We start from the raw sequence: 24,670 nt of genomic DNA, 5'->3' as shown, positions 1-24,670 counted from the left end.
GAGGCTCCACAAAGGCTGCAGACAATATATATATATATATATATATATATATATATATATATATATATATATATATATATATATATATATATATATATATATATATAGTTGTAACGGTCCGCTCACGGTAGGCGGCGGATGTGCGTTCATAGTATAAATTAACATTCCGTTATAGACGGACGTACGTTCATAGCACGTATGTTAACTCGGTTGGAAATATGCAAATAAGCATTTGGGCTCTGTGTAGATTGGGAATTTACTGTATATAAAGACCAGCGGAACCCATCAGGGCCGAGCATGCTTTTCTCTGAAGGGATCTGGCAGCGGTGGGATGTTGACAAATGCCGAATCGGAGTTGCCTAATAGGGCCATTTCACCAAGGATTGTTTTGGTCCCGAGAGTACCGGATCTCTTTTTTAGTCGATCGGCCCTATTTTTGCAAAATAAGTCGGGAACCTGCGTGCACTAACGTGCACTAACCTATACCTTCGGGGTAAGATCTGGCGCGATCGCATTAGTCCCCCCGAGGGTCGGGTACCTAAAAAGTGATCGGCTACTGTTTTTAAACAAGTTGAAAACCAGTAGCCGATCAAAAACAGTCGGCCCGTGGTCGCCTTGGTCGCCCGAGGGTCCTCTGAAGGTTTACTTGTCTCGCCCGCCCTCTGGAGCCCTCTGGAGCTTTCGTTTAGCCTCTGCCGTTCTCTTCCGAGGGTCGTGCGTAGTGTCGTCGGAGTGTAAGCACCCGACCATCATCAGAACATATAGAAATCCTTTTAAATGTCACAAATTATTAATTGTCACTTAATAGAACAGCAACGCATATATTTACTCAAAGTAATTATAAATAATAATAAATGTACAAATTAATACCAATGCCAGAGAACTATAAAATCTTTATAATAAAAAAATAAACTGCAAACTTTTCTCAGAACAGGTACTGAAACAAAACACAGGTGAAAAACCTTTAACAATTCACAACAACTTGCTTCTTATTAGCATATCTTCTCTTGACCCTGTTCCTTCTCCTCAGCATACATTCTAGTCTTGTAACATTTTGCTGTGCTATAGCAGTACGAAGTTGTAAAGCTACAACAAGCCCCAGCACTGCTTGTTGGTCCATGACCTTCACTGGCTTGTCAGAAAATGGTGAAAGGCTTCGATCTGGCCCGATTTATATAGTCGGGCCACAAAAACACCGACCTCTCGCCGATCTGGGCAAATTTAGTCGGCCAAAGATCGTTTAAATCGTCCGAAGAACGTTTACTTTCGGGTTTCTGCGGCTACCTGCGTCAACATAAGCCTACATTCGGCCACTCTCGCGCGAAGAACGGCGGACATCGGCCGCAGAGCGGCCAAACGCGTCCTCTCTCGAGCCGGGATCGCCCATTTTCGGTCCCTCTCGGCCAGACAACGCGCGAACATCGCTCACTTGCGCACGAGATGCGGGTCTCTAACGGGCCTTTGTCTTGTACCTGCGGGTACTTGCGCGTACTTTCACATACGTGCGCCCCTGAAACGTGTCGATCGCTCGAGGAACGTCCGTGAATCGTCCCTCGCCGTGGTTCATTGGTCGGGATTCAATCGGCTTAAAAAATGGGGACGATTGGGGGCGATTCAGGACGACAATCTGGCCGATCAAAAAAAATAAATCATCGGGGATAATCTGGTACAGATCGCGCCGATTGGAAAAAAACAATCCTTTGTGAAATGGGGGCATTACCCATGAGTATCCCAGGCCAAGACTCGGGTCGAGTCTTCTCGGAGGGGAAAGTAATGTAACGGTCCGCTGTAGGCGGAGGATGTTCGTTCATAGTACAATTAACATTCCGTTCAATGATAGACGGACGTACGTTCATAGTACGTATGTTAACACGGTTGGTAATATGCAAATTAGCAAAGCCCGAGCTCTGTGTAGATTGAGAATTTACTGTATAAAAAGACCAGCGGACCCCTTCAGGGCCGAGCATGCTTTTCGCTGAAGGGATCTGCTGACCTTGTTTGACGTCGCACGTTACAGAGTTTTCATGTCGCCATTTTATGGAGGCCAGTGTTCGCTTCGTTACGTGCACGGAATGCTGGTAGTAGAATATAAAGTTTAATGCTGTTATTGTTCTTGTTTTTAACTGGTCTGTCAGCGATCATTGATTGCAAAATGTATCCCACAACGATTATAAAAAAGTGTATTTAAATGTTAAAAAGGACGTGAGAATCTGCATTCCTCGTCAAATTTATAAATTACCCAACTATGATATCGAAATTGCTATACATAAAGCACGTGTCGAACGAGTCAGTTTAACTCAAATTGTAGTCCTATAATATTTGGGATTTCTAGTACTTCGGTGTTGGCCGGGTCTAGGATTCCACCAAGGAGTCCAACAAAGACCATGTCTTCTCAAAATGGCCACCAGTACTTGTTCCTTACGATATTCTAGATGAGCTATCAGTTGCTGAAAGAAATTAATTAGTATAAACTATGACATACTTGCTCAATCGTTGTTTGTCAGACGACAAAGAACTCAGTCCAACTTCAAAACATGACGTAATGACCTCAACATGATGTACACTACAAAAGTTCCAAATGCTATTTATGTATACTTTTGAATGTACGTACGCTCTTTCCTTTTAATTTTTCATTTTGTTTTATACATTTATGTCGAAACACTACGTTATATATATATATATATATATATATATATATATATATATATATATATATAACACAGTGACATGTGTACTTTATATCTATGACAAGAAACGTTGTTAGAACTATTTCTTTATCTTTTAGAAAAAAATGTTTCACGGAACAGTCCGATGATCATAAAACGTTTCCCATTGAATTTTAGCAGAAAAAAAATACATTTTCCGAAAGTCTGGTTGTACAATTTTTAAAACCACATACAAAAGACGCAATGTATTTCGTTGTTGACAATGTCAATAAGGGCCTTTTTACTTGTTGTGGGGATGACACCCCGAGCCTAGCCTTTTTGTGGAGAAAAAAAACGCGTTTTTTTGGAGAAAATGTTCAGAGTGCCTTTTTAAACATCTGGCAACAGCTGTAGTAAATATCAATAAAGCACTTAAAGTATATTTTTCAGAAACATCATTTAATGAATCATGAGGTTCTCATGATTAAAAATGGGAAATTTTGGAGACAAAACAGGGTCAGGTCCTTGAGGAAGTAGCCGGGTATCGGCTACGGCAAAGAAGGGAAAAAAGTCCCTGTCAACGGAAACATTTCTCTATGGTTGTGTATGCACGTGTAATTTTTCGGAGAAAATTTGTCTGGACAACGTTCTTTGGAGTATCCATATCCATCTGTATCAATGTTTAAAAAAGACAAAATATATTGGGATTGAATGTACTTTCGTAGACGTGAATGTTTTTGTTTATTTCTCCTCCCGTCCCCCTCTCTCTCTCTCTCTCTGTTTATATGCTTTCACAAAGTAATTGCTGAAAGGGGTGCTTTAATATTAAATCTGTGTCAAGTTTATATTGTCATCGTCATTTTTTATATCGCCAGTGTAGTTCATTCTCATTCACCAGAGTGATGGTGCTATGTAAGATTTATCATTACCAAACCTCTGATGAATGAGAATGGTGTTGAGCATGCTGTGTTTTTATCTCATGAATTGCCATAGCATGTGTTTTTGCAATGTATATTCTTTTTCTATCTGACCTTATATTTTCAATGACGGTACTGCACTCATTTGTAATGTGAAATTTTATCTCAAAAGATATCATATTTACTGTGTTAATTAAACTACTGCTTACCATACTTTTTTCTCTTCTCATATTCTTTGAAGCGAATAAAAATTAGTTGAATGCAACAGGGTACGAAAAGTATTATGAAACCAGTCTAACTTCCAAGATGGCTGACACTCGGTGACAGGATGTGACAGTTGGAACAAAAAAGGCAATTTCCAGTTACCTTCGCTGTATGCGATAAGGACACTACTTGAATTCATACAAATAAACAGTGTTTAAAGTAATTGCTTTGCAGTCATGTCATCTGATAGTGAATTAGAAGAATTCTTTGACGCACAAGATGTCACCCCGAAAAGGTTTGTTTACCTTTATTTCGTGTTATTGTTTTCTTATCATCTTACCTTCATTTGACACTGCTTTAACTTTCATTATGTAAAACCGTTTACTAAGTTACTTCCAATATTTTGCATCCTTACAAAAAAATCCCTAATGAGTACTAAGGAATGATTTTTTTTACATGTCTATCTGGTCAATTTGGCATGCACCCTGTGTGTCTATTAAGACTAATAAGGTAACTGAAGTCTGAATTCATTCAATCAAATGCCCGTTTTACTTAACTTAGCATATTAATGGAACTGAGTAAAGAAAAGCAAAGAAAATCACAGCAAAAAAATGGTTAATAATTGATCAGTCACTCAAGCAATTGCAATTAGATGTAAGATCATCTGACCACTGGTCAATTTGCTAAACCCAGGAGCACATAATTTTATGTCCCATGATATCCATTCCAAATCACATATTGTTTTATTTCTCTCTCAAATTAAAGCTGGAACTTTTTTTTGCCAGGAGCACATTGCCACGGGGGACAACAGACAGCTTGGAACAGCTGGACATGGAAGAGAAGGCCTTGATAGAACTGAAGATGAAGCAGGAGCTAAGGTCGGGATCATATAATTGTTATATTTTACAAAAGTTTTTAAAACCTGTCTGACCCCAATGTTTTATTACCATTCTTTGCCGTAGCCTACATGTATATTCGGCTAAATCCCTAAGAGCTAGCCCCTATTATTTTCCAAAAAAAATCCTTAAAATTTCCCCATTTGTACTTTTATATATTAAGAATCTAACAATCATTAAATGATGTTTCTGAGTGATGTATTTACAGTGTTATTGTTATTGATATTTTACTCCATTTAGAATGTCAAAATCCCCGCCCCCCCCCCCCCCCCAATTTTTTTTTGAGTACAACAGAAAATATATTTTATGTAATATGACTCATAGTGAAAACCCAGTGTGGGAATTTGATAACATACCAAAAATAATAGAATGGATCATTCTGGCAGGTCTTCAATTCTTTGGTGAGTGTAACACATTCAATTTATACATTATAATTAATTTTTTGCTAACTATTTTTAGCTTGCTTGTGTTTTGAAGTAAAAAAAGTCTTAATATTGTCTTAGTCATGGCGTTGTTGGCATCAGCAGTGTTCTTGTCACCCCAAAACTTCTTAAATAGCTGTTGGTACATGTACACATGTTGCCAAATACAATGCACAAATATACAGCAAGGCACATAACTCTGTTATTAATAATTGTTGAGTTATTCCCCTTGTTCATTTAAAGAAAAACAGATAAGCAAAGGTGTTTGGTATGAGGCTCTCTTGTTTTCTTAATATTTTTAAATGTTGTTCAGGTATTTGTGTTTTTTTCTTTGATATACTTGCTTTTGGTAATTGTTGATTTAACCCTTTGCATGCTGGGTAATTTGTCGTCTGCTCAAAAATGTTGTCTGCTTTATTCTAAATTTCTTTCAATTTACTTAAAACTTTGGGGATATATTGACTGAGTGGCAAACAGCTTGGAACCTGACCAGGCGCCGAGTTACTCGGCGTCTGGTTAGGTTCCAAGCTGTTTGCAAAGCCTTTAAAATCGCCATCAGCAGCCTAAGGGTTAAAGTGTGCCTTCATTCATTTCACTCATTTCATTGTTATATAGCCAAAAAAATGGTTTGGTTGTGGTTACATACTTTTCAAAAAGGGGTACGTAAGGTATGCTACTTTATTTCATTCTTTTTTTTTATAAGGCTTTATGTAAGAATATTATTGTCATCATTGGACAATGGCAAGGGTTATATTCTGTTAAAATGTTATAATGGTTCCTTTTTCAGTGGTAGGGTCGATTAACCCGACCAAAAAGTGTTTTTTTAGGCGAAGGTGTGACATTATGTAAGATGCAACTACTGATATGATAATAAATGAAATGTTTGCATACATGCTTAATACCCCAGAATTTCAATCCATTTTTAAATTTTCAAAAAGAAATTTGTGTGTTTATGTGATTTGAAAAAAAAGTAGACTAGATTGCCTTTAACAATATATTTTCTGACACAAACTAAACTTGATTCAGTGCTTTCTTTTGAAATAATGCTAGTTTGAATAAAATGCTTTTAACAAGGAGAACAAGCAAAAAAGAATATGCCTATTTAAGAGTCCCCCCCCCCATGTTTGATGTTAAAAATCTATATTTAATGCTGACCCTAGTCTAATGGTTTCTTAAAAGAAATAAACTGATATATACATTCCTTCAAAATCATCTACCTCAGACAGGGCTTTTTCACCAAAAATTGTGAAGAGGCCTAGCCTTTTCATTTTGGTAAATTTAAATTTAAACGCGTGAAATTCTGCAAATTGGGAAATTTAAATGCGATGACGTCTCAAAATGGGAAATTGATGACAATATAATTCTATGGAGTAATTGGTCCTCGAATAACGTTTAAATTATACAGCTTTCTTCTTATGTCAACTTAAAAGATATAAAAGAATAATTTGCTCAAAGAGAATAAATTTTTAAAGTAAGATCTTCCTTTTTGGGAAAAATATCTGGGATTTATGAAAAAAAATATCTGGAAATTGGGAAAAAATGCCATTTTCCCCAATTATGAAGTAGCCTTATTTTGGCCCCTAGCAAAGAAGGTGAAAAAGCCCTGTCAGATTATGACATATTGTTATATTTCATTAATTTTATGAGCTTGTCTGTTTTACTAAGAAAAAAGCTGGGGTACAGTAACATAGCTTTGGTGTCTACAGTGTTGTCGGCAATGTGCATACAACTTGAACCTTAACTCGAAAGTATTTAAGATATTCAGATTTATAAAACTTGGTACACATGTTGCCTGAGACATGAAATGCATTTATGAAGGTCAAGACATGTTAACAGTCCAGAGCAAAAATGGGAAAAATTAGACCAACTTTACTCTCTAGAATTTCTTTTTCTTGTTGTTGTTTTGTTTTACCTTCTACCAACTTTTAGCTGTTTTTGTAAACCTACATTTGAATCTTTCCATTGAAATATGATGTTGTTTTTTAAGACCACATCTTACAAATTTTCACTCTAGCATAACATTAAAGTATTTTAACAGTTATGTTACAAAGATTAATTTTTAAAATGCATTATGTATTGTTATATAAATAAAAATTTAATAAAAATGTTGCCAAAGACAACAGGCAAATTTACAGAAGTGTCTAAAACTTTAATAATTGTTGAAATATGCGCCTTTAAAAATCACACTAGAGCTGGCTCCGTGGTGCTCTTTTTTGTTTCTGTGTTGTTTTATGACTTGAGTTCAGTTGATTTTAGTATTGGACTTTAAAGCATAGAGTTATATGGACATGCCATTTTTTAATGATCAAATTAATATGATTGCCCTAAATAAGACGATGACTCATTATGATATATTAGGCATAACAATTTTATTGTTGGTTTCTTGTATCCTGATCTCCCCCCTTTTTCATCAAATTTAATTTATTTATTGCCAACATAAAGATCATGTCAGAAGGTTCATTCTTTTGCTTTTTTGGGAACATTTTCATTAGTTTCTCGTAAAGAAAGGCTGAGTAAATGTACCATGATTAAACGATGATTTTTTTTGTTGTTTAACTGACTAAAAAATTAATTTAATTGGAAACCTTTGGTTATTTCTTCATTTGTTGGTGTTGACATTCCAGTTTGAAAATCGAATAGGCAGGAAGCCCTCAAGTGGGCTTTTGTAAGGCCAGTTTTGCTTCTGCGGATGGCTGCTTCACTCGCTTTGACCCTCATTGGAAGCCTAAAGCGACCCCAAAACCTGTCGCCAGACTTGTTTAAGCCATTCAACTGCCAAGTCAATCACATCCCAGATATCCCAACCTACCTACCTTATATTTTCAGAAACAAACATTTTTTGTTTGGCCTTATTCAAATGTTTTTGATAGAATCTGATAACTTGCAATGTAGTTAAACCTACAAGATGTTCATATCTTGTTGCCTGATGTTTTTCTGTCCTTATTTTTGCTACAAAATGATTAACATTGGTGATTATGAATTTCAACTACAGGGAAGTTTTATATGCCATGAAAGAACCATTACCTGTTTAAAATCAAACAAATTATTTTCCTTTTAAGTGTTAACAGAAATCTTAAGTTTCAAAAAATTTAAGCAAACTGGTTGAGTATAATTATATGCATGCTTAAAATAATTTAGTTCTTAAAAAAAGCAAATGTTAATCTGCCCATGAACTTTCTTTGTGGATGTAAGGATCTGTGTGTAAGTATTCTGTCATGCAGCATACTATGTCATTATGGTGGGGGTGGGGGGAGGGAGGTCTATTCATTTTTACAGTAACTGAACCTTTTGTTTTGGACTGGTTGTAATGATTCACCCAGATCCTATTGTTTTGGACTGGTTGAAAATATACACACATATCATAATTTTTAGACTTGTTTTAATGTTACGCCCAGATCCCATTGTTTTGGACTAGTTGTAATGTTACATACTGATCCTATTATTTTAGACTGGGTGTATTATGCTACACACAGATTATTTTGCCTTGAACTGGGTGTAATAGACTGATCCTATTGTTTTAGATTGCTTGTAATGTTATAGACTGATTATATTGTCTTGGACTGGTTGTAATGTGACAGACTGATCATCTTGTCTTGGACTGGTTGTAATGTTACAGGCTGATCATCTTGTCTTGGTCTGGTTGTAATGTTACAGACTGATCATCTTGTCTTGGACTGTTTGTAATGTCACAGACTGATCATCTTGTCTTGGACTGCTTGTAATGTCACAGACTGATCTTATTATTTTGGACTGGTTGTAATGTCACAGACTGATCATCTTGTCTTGGACTGGTTGTAATGTCACAGACTGATCATCTTGTCTTGGACTGGTTGTAATGTCACAGACTGATTATATTGTCTTGGACTGGTTGTAATGTGACAGACTGATCATCTTGTCTTGGACTGGTTGTAATGTTACAGGCTGATCATCTTGTCTTGGTCTGGTTGTAATGTTACAGACTGATCATATTGTCTTGGACTGGTTGTAATGTGCCAGACTGATCATATTGTCTTGGACTGGTTGTAATGTTACAGACTGATCATAATGTCTTGGACTGGTTGTAATGTTACAGACTGATCATCTTGTCTTGGACTGGTTGTAATGTTACAGACTGATCATATTGTCTTGGACTGGTTGTAATGTCACAGACTGATCATCTTGTCTTGGACTGTTGTAATGTTACAGACTGATCATATTGTCTTGGACTGGTTGTAATGTTACAGACTGATACTATTATCTTGGACTGGTTGTAATGTTACAGACTGATACTATTGTCTTGGACTGGTTGTAATGTTACATACTGATACTATTGTCTTGGACTGGTTGTAATGTTATAGACTGATCCTCAGTCTCCTTATAATGCAGTGATTTTCAAGATTTTGAACTCAGTCACATGATTTTGTTTATTATACGGCAAAGTTGATACTAAGTCTTGTAATATCAGAGATTGCTTCTGACATTTTTGGCTGATTTTAGTTTTAAAATGAATGGTTGTAATGATACAGATTAATCCTTTTGTTTTGCTCTGGTTAACTTGTTACAGACAGATCCTTTTCTTTTGGACATGGTTGTAACATTACAGATTGATGCTAGTGTTTTGGACTGGTTGCCATTTTATGAATTTTTTATGGGTTCTAATATCCTAGACTGGTTCCAATGCTTTAGACTAGTTCTAACATTTTTGACTGGTTTGTTATCTTTCAGGAGAAGACAGGAGGACTTGGAGCTACAAAAGAGGCTGGAGGCTTTAAAGATGAAGAAACAGGAAAAGGCTGTACACAGAAACTTGGTGAGGATGTCTTCCATACTGTAGTAGTGTAGATTGGCTTAGAGTGGCAAATCTTTTCAGAAATTTGAGAAGGGGTTGGGGGAGGGGGGTATATTAAAAATGTATTTTTTAGTGTTACATTTTAGCTTCTTTAATTGCTGTTGTTTTTGTTGTTGTTGTGGGTTTTGACTTGAAACATCATGTAAACCTATTTAAAGGGTTATGCAACAATTTCAGAGTACAAAACAAACCTAGAAAAATAAAGACACCATGAAATCATAACACAGCTTTATTATGACAATTTTGATTTGTGTGTTGAATTGCTGAAGTTAATAACAAGTAATCAAAGTGCGACAAAATTGGATGTTAGGATCATTTTGCCCTGAACATTTATATGTTGATGAGTTTTCTCAACCTTTGTTTGTATATAACAGGAGCAGGAGAGAAAAGACATGTCAGAGCGCCGGCGTCGGAGGCATGAGGAGTTACGGCGGAGGATGTCGGAAAGGGGAGATAACTCGGATTCAAACTCGCTCACAGAGGAGTCAGAGGAAGGCTTTGAAACCGATGAAGAGGATGAGCTTCCAAAAGGAAGCAGTGCAGGTTTGATTTTTTTTAGCTTTTTGTTTTGTGTGTTTTAAGAGAAAACAGCAATCTTTTGCATTGTTGTAAATAGAAATAGAAAAGTTGTAAACTGTCATACTGTGCAAAACATTGTTCTTGCAAATTTTGGTGTGCATTTTTGAATGATCCCTTTAAAGTACTCGATACAAAAGGGTGAACAGTTCTTATTGATTTAAGACTCGAAAGCTTTTAACAATACTGTGAGATTAAGGTCACCATGGCAATCACATAGATTGTCTCAATTTCTTGTTGCTGTTTTTTTAAGCCTAACAAACTAATGCATCTGATTAAATTTATGGAGAGGATGGCAATAAAAGTTGAACAAGGAATGTTATATGTTCTGCAATAGAAATGGCCGCATACATTGTCAATACTTGGTGCAGACTGAGAAATTGAAGATGGCCACCATAAATTGCATGGTTTTTAAATAGATAATGGTTAATATTCAGATGGAAATAGTTTCTCATATAATGTGCTTCAAATTGACATAACTATTATATTGACCACTTCAAGGTCATGGTCAAAGTACGAAAATATTATGTGGTTAGTTCTATGATATGTTTTCAGACTCTTTAGCTGTAAACATTAGAGAAAGGTCACGGTCAAGGTCAAGGTCGCAGTCTCCACTCGTATCAGGCCCGTCAAGTAGCGACCATAGCAATAAATATGGGGAGATCTCGGAGAACATGAGCTCCTCGTACCCAGAAAAGGAAAAACTCTCTAAACAACTCCAGGTAGGTGAACATTTTTTTTTATATGCTGTTACATAGGGAAATGATGTAACTGAAAGGGTAAAACAAAGTTTAAACATTATTTATTTTACAATGATTGAGGTTCAATGGTGTGTGAGAGTGTGGTCTTGTGTTATGAGGTAACGAGAGAACCTAGATTTTTTGTCCTGCTTCGAAAACGTTAATCAACCATTTTGAAATAAAATGAAATTATGCCTACCTTTTGCATGTTTAAAGTATGTGAACCTGTTCAGCTTGTCTGTAATTGGAAGAAAAAGTCCAGGTAACTTTGTAGCTTTGGAGTCTTTATTGTTTTGCAAAATTTAAACCTTGACCCTGACTAAAAAATATTGAAGGAATTTAAATGAAACTTGGTACACATGTTGCAGTGAGGATCATAACTCTGGTTTTTAATTGTTGAGTTATGCCCCTTTTTGATTGAAGAAAACAAAAACACACTAGCATTGACGTTTGCTCGGGTGGGCTGTTGTTTGTACCCATTTTCTTTTAGGACCTTATGTTGGAACGAGGAAGGTCATCTACCATTGACCATAACCACATTGACCCAGAAGACATTGTTGAAAATGTCCTTCAAGAGAGCAACCTACTCCAGGATGATAGCGATAATGAGCCCGATATCGTTCGCAGCACAAAGACCCGCACTCCACCCTCCACATTGCAAGGGGCGATGGCTCCACCCGCCGTTGGCATTCAGTCAGAGGTCAAGGTAACAGACTCAGTGGAGTTTAGGGATCCTGTGGCGCCACCTAGACGAAAAAAGCAGTTGAAATTATCTACTGAATTGGTAGGTCTTATCTTAATGTATAGTTCACATATCCACTAGTTTGTGTGTTTTCACAACATATGACATGTCGTCACCTTAGTGCAAGAACTCAATATCTGCTTCTATTTCTATATGCAGTTATTGCACTAAGGTAACGAAATATTGCGAAAGTAAAACTAAAATATATAATATACCCGTACATTTTTTTATAATCAGACATTTTTACACAAAAATTTAAATAAGGAAAAATATTATGTTTGAATGGGCTGACCATGCAGATCATGTGCCTCTTACATCGTCAGGGGCATAATCAATTATTTAAATACAAGCTGATATGGATTGTCAGATGCTTTGGTCAGTTTGGGTTATACAGCTATAAGATTTTCTACTATTTGGTTAAAAGATTGATACTATAGGAAAACAAGTTATTAATGTGGTATTTTTATGCCCCCGAAGGTGGGCATATTAAAATCGCACCGTCCGTCCGTCCGTCCGGCTCTGTATCTTCCCCTTGTATGGGCAGATTTTAAAATAACTTGCCACATATGTTCCACATACCAAGACGACGTGTGGCGTGCAAGACTCGTGTCCCTACCTCAAAGGTCAATGTCACACTTAGTGTTTATTCACAATGGAGTGCTGCATATAAGGACATAGAGTATAGGTTGTCGTGTCCGGGCTGTAACTTTCTCTTGTATGGACAGATTTTAAAATAACTTGCCACATGTGTACCACATACCAAGACGACGTGTCGCGTGCAAGACCCGTGTCCCTACCTCAAAGGTCAATGTCACACTTAGTGTTTATTCACAATGGAGTGCTGCATATAAGGACATAGAGTATAGGTTGTCGTGTCCGGGCTGTAACTTTCCCTTGTTTATAGGATTATTTTGAGTGAGTTGTGAAGAAGTGTGTAAAATGTTTATTTTTAGGCCAACTCCCAAAGAAGCAGTTTGGCGAGCGAAGACGATTACCCCATGTCGGACCGCACTAGCAGTCTTCCCACAGTGAGCCTCACTACCCCAAGGGGCACCCCAGTCTTAGGGAAATCCCTAATGGATCCCCAGTCTCCAGGGCTTCCACCTGAACACCTCTACAATATGGAAGAGAGGCTGAGAGGTGAAGAGGGGATGAAGTTGGAGCTCCGAACTTTGATGAGGGGGAAACGACATATACGAACTGATGTAAGATCTAGTTTTGAGAAGAATTTATTTTTTTAGATGGTATTATTTTACTCAGCTTGATACAAGGATAGAGCTGCTTACATTGAACCATACATGCCATATTTCTGAGAGGCTTCCCAGGGGATTTTGGTCTGAATTCCAGGGGATTTTGATATTACACCAGGGGATTTTTACGCGACGAAAATTTGTGCAATATCTGCATTTATGATGTAAGAATAAATACAGAAATACACTCAAATTACAATAATTTTTGGACTTAGTCATCATGGTCCTTCATGGAATTTAACACTCAAAATATTATTGATGCTTTCCATTGTCAACCTTAAGCAAGTTTTGAATTTTTTTATTTTATTTTTATTTTATTTTTTAATTCCAGGGGATATGGATCCCCAGCGGGGGACCAGGGGAGGGGGATATGGCATGTATGCATTGAACACCTCAGAACTGAAGTTAGGCAAGACATATTTGGTTCATTGTATGAAAGTTTATACAAAATTAAAAATAATACCAATAAATTATATATAGTCAAAAGAGTAGCAGAAATCTGTCAAATTATACATGGAAAAATAGAATTTTGATAAATCAATGGACAGTTTTATTGCACATGAAATAAACTGGAAAAAAATGACAATTTCTATTAAGAAAATAAAAAAGTTAAATTGTTGGTAGGACAGGGACATTTTGTTTATGGCAAATATGGCAAATATAGAATTGTATCACTAACAAGATAAAACTATGACTTCGTACACATCTCTGGATGCGTTTTGGGGACGAATATTATTATCTTTTAATTATACCCCCACAAACGAAGTTTGAGGGGGTATATAGGAGTGAGCTTGTCGGTCGGTCGGTCTGTCTGTCGGTCGGCCTGTCGGTCGGTCTGTCGGTTTTCATGGTTTCCGGACGGTAACTCATGAAAGGCTCGACAGATTTGAAAAATTTTTGGTACACAGGTGTAACATCAGAAGATACAGGTCAAGTTCGATATTGGGGCTGGTGGGGCCAAGGTCAAGGTCACTGTTACTAAAAATAGAAAAACGGTTTCCGGACGATAACTCATGAAAGGCTTGACAGATTTGAAAAAATTTTGGTACACAGGTGTAACATCAGAAGATACAGGTTAAGTTCGATTTTGAGGCTGGTGGGGCCAAGGTCACTGTTACTAAAAATAGAAAAATGGTTTCCGGACGATAACTCATGAAAGGCTTGACAGATTTGAAAAAAAAATTTGGTACACAGGTGTAACATCAGAAGATACAGGTCAAGTTCGATATTGGGGCTGGTGGGGCCAAGGTCAAGGTTACTGTTACTAAAAAAAGAAAAACAGTTTCTGGACGATAACTCATGAAAGGCTAAACGGATTTGAACAATTTTTGGTACACAGGTGTAACATCAGAAGATACAGATCAAGTTCGATATTGGGGCTGGTGGGGTCAAGGTCACTGTTACTAAAAATAGAAAAATGGTTTCCGGACGATAACTCATGAAATGCTTGACAGATTTGAACATTTTTTGGTACACAGGTGTAACATCAGAAGATACAGGTCAAGTTCGATATTGGGGCTGGTGGGGCCAAGGTCAAGGTCACTGTTACTAAAAAAAGAAAAACGTTTTCTGGACGATAACTCATGAAAGGCTAAACGGATTTGAACAATTTTTTGTACACAGGTGTAACATCAGAAGATACAGATCTAGTTCGATATTGGGGCTGGTGGGGTCAAGGTCACTGTTACTAAAAATAGAAAAATGGTTTCCGGACGATAACTCATGAAATGCTTGACAGATTTGAACATTTTTTGGTACACAGGTGTAACATCAGAAGATACAGGTCAAGTTCGATATTGGGGCTGGTGGGGCCAAGGTCAAGGTCACTGTTACTAAAAATAGAAAAATGGTTTCTGCTTCATAACTTTAATTGGGCATGAGATATTGTGATGAAACTTGCTGTATAGGCAGCCTCTGTGAAGACAATGCTTGTGATTGAAAATGGGGCCAGTGGAGTAAAGGTTTTTGTGCACTGTTACGAAAATAGAAAAACGGTTTCCGGACAAACAATACATGCATGATAAAAGAAGATGCAATGTGCAGTAACCTTGGAGTTATGGCCTCTTTTCATAGGAATGGTTTGCCATTCCTGTGTCCAGGCGGCATTTGGGGGTATTCGTCACTCCTGTGACTGCTCTAGTTGTATTTGTTATCATAATACTTCTAGAAAATTAATATGATGCTTATATCAGATAACGATCCCCTCAGTGAAAATGTACTTTATTTAGCAAAATGATATGTTGAATATAAGTCAACCTGCATTTTTTTTGTTAAGTGTAATCATGTAACTAGTAAATCTCTCTATTGGTTTAAAAGGTATAGATATTTATATCAGTATGGTTCAGCATCATTGCAATTAGTTTTCTATTCCAATGGATTGATCTTGACATTATGAAATATATTTCTATGATTGTTTTTCTGAATATAAGTCATCATAGAATTGCACAAAGATTATCAATTGATTTTGTTTAAGACCCATTCAGTGGTAACAGCTTGTGATAATTACAGCAATTCTTAGTCACCTGCATCTAATCGTCTAAAACCCATAAATTCTATGCTTTGGTTAAAGTGAGTTGAAATGTTTATTGATTGGTCCATATTTATCCAATACTTACTGCTGACCAATGAAATTTCTTGTATATAAAAACTAACCAAAAGATAACTTATCCAGTTTAATACAATAGGCCCTGGAACTATCTTTACTTGATTCAATTTATTCATGTATTGGTTTTTCTGTCTACCAGTCATAATTTGACTGCACTATGATTGCCGTTTAATTTTGTATATGATTCATTTTGTAGTGACAGCTTGTGATTATTCTGTCATTTCTTAGTCACCATATGAGCATGTTTCTCATTATAGGATGCCGACATATCTGCCATAAACTCCGACCATGAATCACCGAGGCATAGCATGGATTTATCCTACCGAAATAAAACCTCAAGTCTTGACAAGGCTACTAAGAGATCCAGCTTTGATGAAAGAATAGGCAAGAAAACCAGTCTGGATCGAGGATCAAAACTGTCTAGCTTAGAGCGTGGAGGGAAATTGGCGAGTTTGGAGCGATCATCAAAATCGTCAACCCTCGAGGAAGACAGCGGAGATGGAAGGTTGAGTGGCAAGCAGTCGAGTAAGGGCTCCAGTCTGGATAGTGATACCAAGAAGAATAAACGGGACAGTCTCGACAGGTAATATGCATGGGCACAATCTCCTAAGCAGTGATCTCCCTTTAAAGCTGCACTCTCACAGATTGAACGTTTTGACAACTTTTTAAGTTTTTGGAACGAGGCAATTTTTGCCAAAACGGATGGAAATCAATATAATAAGTAATATTGCAGATTTTTATATTTCTTAAACGTTACTAACGGTTTAAGCCATAAAACATTAATTTTCGAACAGAAATATGAAAATCCGCGATCTGATCTTTTGTCAGCAATCTTATATCATTGGTTTGCAGATATTTACGAAAATATTTGCTCTTTCCAAGACAAAAAATTTAAAGTTGTAAAAATGGTAAATCTGTGGGAGTGCAGCTTTAAAGAGCAGAGATCTCAGCCACCATGTTCGAAAAAATAATTTGTTCCATATTTAGGCAATTTTTAAGTTTCATTCAAAAGTTCTGTTTTATTTATAATGAAATAAAAATCTGACATTATGAATGACGTCAAACGATTTTGATCACCATGATGCGATTTGCGTGAAGGCAGAAATTACTGTAGGATAGGGAAGTAACTGCTATGTGGAATTAGACAGGGGCAGTGTTTGTTTCACCCTGTTGTTACAGTCCCGTTTGAATTGTGAAGAAAGTGATATAATGCACTTAAAATAATGATTATTTAAATGTAAAACACACTAGCAATGATTGAACTATATATCTTGGTAAGTCTTCTACGCTAAAATACACTTTAGGGAGGTATTTTACAAGAATCCATTAACAAAAAATGTATTACTGTGAAATCATTAATGTTCGTGGGCATGAAATTTCGTGGTTTGCCGAAAAAAAACAATTTCGTGGGTACTTAAATTCGTGGATTTTCATTTTTGAAAAAAAAAATCGAAGATGCGATCGTCCTAGATCGTCTGCATAATATCCACGCGCTGGCCCGTGATTTCCGTCTTCTACGTCACTCGGTTTATGACACTCGCTAATGTGGTACGACATGCCAATTAGTGCATATACCCATGTCACTTATCGATTTAATTGGGAATAAAGGTAATAAAAGAAGATGTACCCTGATCATAAGTACAGATAGGGGAAGCCGTTTAATGCCAATTAAGAATTTTGCAAACTGTGAAAACACCGAAAAGGTGCGTATATTGTCACGTTCGGTGCTTAGTAACCTTCAATGTACTAGTAATCGATTAATTATTTCATTAAATAAAAAAATCGAGTACAGACACTCATCACGCACATCTTGTAAACTTGGAGATTTTCATTAACAGCACACGTTTAAACACGTGCTTATAACTGTCATTTGCTGCATAAAACACATTTAATTGATTTGTTAATTATTTGTTAAAGGCAGTTATAATATATTAACAGAGTAATTATCGTAAGTTATACAGTGAGACAGGTTTTAACACTGTATACTGCGACCTCTGTAAATAATACATGTATACTAGAGTATGTACGTAACAAGGCAATTGAAAAAGTGAATAAAGGGTTTATATTTCGTGGGATCTTGAATTCGTGGATCACCTAACCCACGAAAACCACGAACATTAATGCCCCACGAACATTAATGATTTCACAGTATATAATTAATTTCAGGTTTGTGAATTATTTAAACACTTTAGAGTTGGATTTTTTATGTGAATTAGGGACAATTTAGCCCCTTTTTTGGTAGAATTAAACACTGATTGGAGAGCGTATTCATTATTATCAATGAATTTAGTATTTGAGAAAATATTTCTTATATAATTATGTATTGTAAATTTCTTGTTTCAGGAATTAAACCTCATTTTCATTATTGCTTGGCTTGGTGCCTTTCCAAAAAACATTTCATAAATATTTGTATGAAACAGCTACTCAAATAAGTCCTCTATAAAATAAAAATATATCAATCTGCATTTTCTCTCCCTAGACGAAGCAAGTCTTCTAGCCTTGAGAAGGCCGAGCGACGAAGGTCTCGGAACGTGAGTGGACAGGAGGGGCTTCCTAGAAAGGGCTCAGTGCATCGCCACAAAAGACCCCTGTCTGACGAGGTTAGTATATTTTTTATGAGGATGGGTGGTGTGTAAGTTTGCTTTTTCTTAGGATATTGCTGTAAATTGGTTTCATTTTGCGAGGTTTTCTTTGGTAATATTTCATTAAATTTTCTTAGGATATTACTGTAATTTAAAATTGGTTTCATTTTATGAAGTTCTTTTTTGGTAATGTTTCGTTGAATGTTTGATTTGCAAAAATAATTGCAAAATTGAAACAATCAACAGCAAATAATAAACCTTTTACTAACTGATAATGTAGATATTAACCTCTGTACTGGGTGGAGGATCGGGCGAAAATTTGGTGGATTTGTTTGCCATGAAGGGAAATGGAATTAATGCTTATGGAGTGTATGAGTATGATAATTATGGATGAAGGTGAACAAAGGTTATTAGAAAAAGTCAGTGCTACAGCACCATAGATCATAAATCCATAAAAAGATGAAAGGAGAAACTTGTAGAGGTAAATGTTTCATTAACACAAGTACATGTCAATATTAAACTGTTGTAGTTCTTTCTTTGATATACCGCCTGTTGCCACATTTTACGCCAAGTAGTTTTCGCCAAGAAGTTTTACTCCCAATTTGAAACAATGCAATTGTGATTCATATGAAATGGTAGGCTTTGAATCAGTTTAATGGAAAATTCAGCTCTAAAGGTATCCCCTAAAAAGTCATTTAAAAAGGCAATGTATGTTGTGTAACAATTCTTCTTAAATCTTTATTTGAAATACGTTACGTTCCATTAAGTATGATATACGATGTGTATTTTTATAATTGCAGATTATGCAAGAACAGGTTTATCTATAATTTATTTCACTGGTCATCCTAAAATCACAAGAAAGCACCATTCTATTGTGTTCTTGTCTGTTACATTCAAATTCATGTGTGGTTGACTTTGGTACATCCTCTTCTTAAGCGGCATTGTTCAAACTGCTTCCGCCATGTACAAGGCGGAGCCAAGGAATTACAGTCAAAACCTGTTGGCTCGATATCCCAGGGACCGGCCAAAATACTTCAAGCCTTGCCAATATTGTGCCAAGCGGGAGTGCTTTCACAGAGTAAAACAAGATTGGACCTTTACATCCAGTTCGACCCAATGAAAAAATCGAGCCAAGTGATATTGAGCTAACAGGTTTCAACTGTACAAAACCATGGAAAAGATTTATAACTCAACAAAATTGACATTTTTCTCATTTCTTGGCACCGCCTGTTGGCCTTTTTACGATACTTCTGTAAAGAGGATATGCCAATGCATGGATCTATCTGTTCACATTCCAGCCTCCCTTCCTTCTGTTGCATGTACTCAAGTCAAAAGATATTTTTTGTCTCACCAATGAAAAATATGTTACTTCAATCAGTTGGAAATTTGTAGTAGCTCTTAAAAACTAATTGTTATTCATCAGGAGTGGAAATTTGTACAAGCCCTGCACTGGTAAAACAACGTCAAGCTTTGCGGATTCTTGAGTTTATAAAGCATAGCTTATTCATTCAAAGGTCAATTAAATCTCAATGACTGATTGAAGATTCTGAAATGTATAGATAATAAAGATATATTTTCACGTAGAATAGATACCGAAATTTAAATAGTTGTATTAGTCATCACCACATGCAATATATTTCGTAGAATTAATATTTATATTTCCAAAATTGTTTTCAATTATTGTTATCTGATATAATTGCATGCAGTTCTTTACATCTCCTTATTGTTGTTTCTGAAATCTTTTGGTGTGTCAAATAGATAAGACACATTTTAAAAAAGGAAATTTTTCTTGGTTTCCAAAATGAACATGTATTCCGTTTAATATACTGGCTTAGTCATTTTACAGTCATAAGAAATCATACTGATTTTTCATCCATCTAAGTACCAAATTTCAATTGGATCGTCTTGGCTATTTTCCACTGAAAACAACAACAGATGTAAGCTGGTGCATTATTAGAAGTAGTTCATAAAATTAAAGAATGTAATTAATTGTAGCATTATGTGTATTTAACTAAGGTCGAATTGAATCCCAGGGAGGTGTGTTGTTACAAAAACAATTTAGATTTTTAGAGTAAATTCCAAAGGTTAAATTTGCTAAATTGAGATTACTAATCAATCTACTTGCAACGTAGTTAAATGTAAAGCATTCTGACGTCCACATTCATCCGAAATTGTTTTCTATGGAAAATGGCCTATATGTTCAAATTAGGGATGCAAACGAATATTCGAATATTCGATCGAACGTCATATTCGAATGTCAAAATCGGTATTCGAATATTCGATGTTTTTTGTTTGATAAAAAAATCAACCTTTTGCCTTCAGCTGCGTTGTTGTATATAATCGCGTGTCTTGTTTTTACAACGATTGATCCCTAATGTTAGAGGTGTGAACGTGATGATACCATACGCGCGTCACATAAGGGACACATCGAAGGGGACTATATGCAACTTACCTGTTATTTTACGAAAACTGGCTTTTAGGGAAGTAATCACAAACAAGTTCTAATTATTATCAGTAAATTTTAATGACAATACCAATAAAGGCTATAGATACTCAGCTACTAAAGTGGTGTCATGGCTGCCAATTAAGCTGTGCAATATAGCTCAAATCGCCATAATGATATGAATAGTGAAATGTAACTGTATAGAATAGCGTTTCATGACATTGTTGTACAATGGATTCTCATCCACGTTTTATATGAGTCAAAATTCAGGGTTATTTTAGTTTTATTATGGAACTAATTCCCGAGTAGGTTTGGTTTTTTCATAGTTATATTTAGTAGAGATCAAACTCAGAACAAGGATGCTCGTTCCACAGGTCCATTGGTGCATTATGACATTCAACTGGGAATTTACGAGTATGGCCTTGTTTACAAATATGAATGGTGTTGAATTGAAATTAATTTGGGTTTTTGTTTGTTCAGAATATTTTGTTGAATCTATTTTCTGTAAAGGGGGAATTTCAGACGCTAATATTGGGGAGAAATAAGCGGCTGTCGCGTGTATCGCCTTTTACTGTAGCGAATATTTTATAGTTTGCTACAGCTCTAAAATATTCATTTTGGTAATCGAATATTCGAATATTCGATCGAAAGAATTATCGAAAATTCGAATATCAATTTTGCCATTGGTTTGCATCCCTAGTTCAAATTGATCGAATTTGGCTCAATTAACTGGTTCCCATTTGTAAATAATTTCCTGTTTAATGGTTCCCATGGGTAATTAATTTTCTGTGTACTGGTTCTCATGGGTAAGCCATTTCCAGTAAACTGGTTCCCATGAGTAAACTGTTTCCTATTTACTGGTTCCCAGGAGATACTGAGCAATGTAATGGTGAAGAACCTGGACACAGGTGAGCTGGTACCCCTCAAGGACGCGGAACTGGAGCTACCCAAGTGTGTTGACCCCCTCGTCCTTCACATCATGAAGAGAACGAACGAGTACTCGATGTGAGTTCTTTACAAATGTTTGAAGGAGACTTATGTAAAGATAATTATGTCTCTACCTTTGACCAATGAATGGGGTAGACATAATGTTTTTGCCCTGTCTGTCAGTCAGTCAGTCCCTATGTTACATTTGTTTCTGCTCAATAACTTAAGAACACTTCGACCCAGGAACTTCATATATGGTATGCAGGTTGGTCATGATTTAGCTTTTGACTTTGAGATAAAAAGGTCAAAGGATAAGGTCATGTTGATATGGAGATGAAAAAAATATTTCCGATAAAAACTGAAAATCCATCAATTTTTGACATAACTATGAATAACTGTGATCTGATCATTTGTTGGCAGTCTTATATCACTGATTTTCAGACATTTATGCAAAAATTTGCTCATTCTGAGACAAAAAAAAGTTGTCAAAACGGTCCCTCTGTGAGAGTGTAGTTTTAAATCGTAATTTATTTAATATTTTCATGACCATATCAGCGTGTTTTTTTAACGTATCTTAATTTTATTATAAAACGAAATTTGCTAAAGAAAACAACAACCTGAACTTCAAACAATATGATTGTTAACACAAGCGCCTATTTTCCAGTGATGTTGATGGCTCAGACAAGGAAGCAGACACACGCTCAGAGGGTGGACGATCAACAACTAGCGAGGGTGGACTGATAAAGAAGGGGTGAGAAGTCAATGTTGTGAATCATTTGAATCATAGTGTTCTATTGATTGTAAAGAAAGCTTATAAATAAGCTGCAATGAACCAATCTTGAGTTTGTTGTGAACAATCCAGGGGCCAGTAAGAACAGTCTCTGGTATGATCTCCATAACTTCATAATTATATTTTCAGTTTTTTACTTTAAACTTCGTTATTTCTAGGGCCAAGTTGAAACGCCTATTTGGAAAAAAAGTTGGGAAGACGGTTAATAAAGTCAAGTCTGTTGCTGACCATGGTAAGATTAATTTGTTATCATATTTACTATGAAAGCGGGTGACTATTGTTTTACTTTTGATGCATGCACAAAAGAAGCGTTAAAATATTAATGCATTATTTGACTTAAATGGTTAAAGCAAAAAAAAACAACATATGATTTGTGAACAGATTAAAAAATATTAGCTTTTATAAATTGTGTTTTTAATTAATAGCTACGTGGCCACAAAATCCCCATTTATAATAAGCGCCAACAAATTGCTAATATTTTTATCTGTATATAGTGAGTCTTTCAAGTGTAAAACTATACAGGGCATTTCAACTAGTGATGGGGTAGACACCCTTGCCGTTTTGTGGGGAAAAAAATACTGTGTTTTTTTTCAGTTTGGGGGAAAAACTCACATAGTTGTTAATGGCATCTTTGGTAATGGCAATGTTGTTAACTTTAAAAGGTGAATTATTTCCTGATGTGCTCATATAATTGCATTAAACAAATACAGCTGAAACAGGTATCTCAAATCACGTTAGCAATGCCGCAGAACACAAGTTCATCATACATGCCATATCCCCTGGCAGGGGGGAAAATCCCCCGGAATTTCGATCCAACCCCCGGTCTAAAAATAAAAATCCCCCGGAATTGTAAAAAAAAAAAAAAATTTTTTTTTTTTTTTTTTTAGAAATTTTACATCAGGCAATAATGACAAAGTAAGTGAAACCACAGTATGTGAGTGCAGGGATGATAAAATTCCGGATTAATCCGGAATTCCGGATTTAAGGCCTCACGGATCGATTTTGAGATTAATGTAAATCTGTTGAGTTTTTTTCTAGGGGGGAGGGGTACAGGGAACGATTCGAGCTCAGTTCGAACAATATGGGTACGAAAGGTGAGTTTTCCGGAAGTGTAATGCCGGAAATTAACGAACCTATCTACGTCTTGGCAATCGAGCTATATGATTGGTTAAGATAGCACCCGGTGATTACGGATATTACCGATGGGACTAGAAGACAGTATCCGGATGGTCGTATCCGGATATGACAGACGACGAAGGCGAATAAACGGGTCAAGTTTTAGAGGGAAACCTACAACATTTGCGCTTCTAATGTGCCGCTACACAGAACTCAAAGACAAAATCAAGCTAGAAAATATAGAGAAGGAATTTGAGTACAACGTGAAGTACATTGGTCTTTCTAGGACACGCGAAAAGGTTAACTTCGAACAATTCACTGTGGATAAGGAAACCCAGACAGCAAATATAGCACACATACTAGATGCTACATCTGGAGGAGACATCCTAGTGTTTACAGACGGCTCTTCACTGGGTAACCCAGGCCCTACCGGTGCGGGTGCTGCCATCTATCTTGAAGGATACAAGACAAATCCAGTTTTGTTAAATAAGGGCGTGTCAAAACTTGGCAACAACTTTTCTGGCGAAATGGCGGGTATTGAACTTTCACTGGACTTCCTAACAGCTACAACACCACAAAGAAAAAACATTCACATATTCACAGACTGCCAGGGAGCAATATCAACAGCATTTTCAAGAGAGATTCCCAAGAACAAAATTGAAACCGTTTTTAACATTAAAACATCTGTAACAAGTTTAGAGGACAATGGTAATACACTCCATGTGCACTGGATACCTGGCCATAAAAACATAGAGGGAAATGAGCTGGCTGACGAGCAGGCAAAAAAAGGGGCTAAGAAGGCAGCAGAATTTGATGAAGCAGAATTCGATGATGAAAAGAAAGATGCAGGTGAAGTCATGCAAATGATGAAAAGAAAAGCAATTAATGAAAAATGGTCAGCCCAATATCGTAACTCTGAGAGGTCTTCCGCCATACATGACATCTTTGTCACACCCGGGGTAAGAAACTGCGTTGGTGAAAAGAAAA

At 36.3% G+C, this 24,670-nt stretch overlaps 1 protein-coding gene across 3 annotated transcripts in view; it reads left to right on the top strand.

Moving 5' to 3' along the window:
* Nucleotides 1-3,878: 3,878 nt before the first annotated feature.
* LOC128219926 (WD repeat-containing protein 44-like) overlaps nt 3,879-24,670 on the top strand; it is a 39,341-nt gene continuing 18,549 nt past the window's right edge. For 2 of the 3 annotated variants that reach the window (XM_052928106.1, XM_052928104.1), the window contains exons 1-13: nt 3,879-4,061; nt 4,552-4,644; nt 9,789-9,873; nt 10,287-10,455; nt 11,044-11,210; nt 11,719-12,012; nt 12,924-13,175; nt 16,083-16,408; nt 18,305-18,425; nt 19,208-19,222; nt 21,719-21,855; nt 22,442-22,528; nt 22,726-22,799. In XM_052928106.1, coding sequence (XP_052784066.1) covers nt 4,003-4,061; nt 4,552-4,644; nt 9,789-9,873; nt 10,287-10,455; nt 11,044-11,210; nt 11,719-12,012; nt 12,924-13,175; nt 16,083-16,408; nt 18,305-18,425; nt 19,208-19,222; nt 21,719-21,855; nt 22,442-22,528; nt 22,726-22,799 — 1,879 coding nt within the window. In that variant the 5' untranslated portion in view covers nt 3,879-4,002. The remainder of the gene's footprint in view (nt 4,062-4,551; nt 4,645-9,788; nt 9,874-10,286; nt 10,456-11,043; nt 11,211-11,718; nt 12,013-12,923; nt 13,176-16,082; nt 16,409-18,304; nt 18,426-19,207; nt 19,223-21,718; nt 21,856-22,441; nt 22,529-22,725; nt 22,800-24,670) is intronic. The other variant, XM_052928105.1, reaches the window with a different exon arrangement.

Source organism: Mya arenaria, chromosome 15, assembly GCF_026914265.1.
Source record: "Mya arenaria isolate MELC-2E11 chromosome 15, ASM2691426v1".
NCBI classification, from domain to species: Eukaryota; Metazoa; Mollusca; class Bivalvia; order Myida; family Myidae; genus Mya; species Mya arenaria.
Note: the sequence above shows the minus strand (reverse complement) of the source record. Positions and strands in the feature narration are given on the sequence as shown.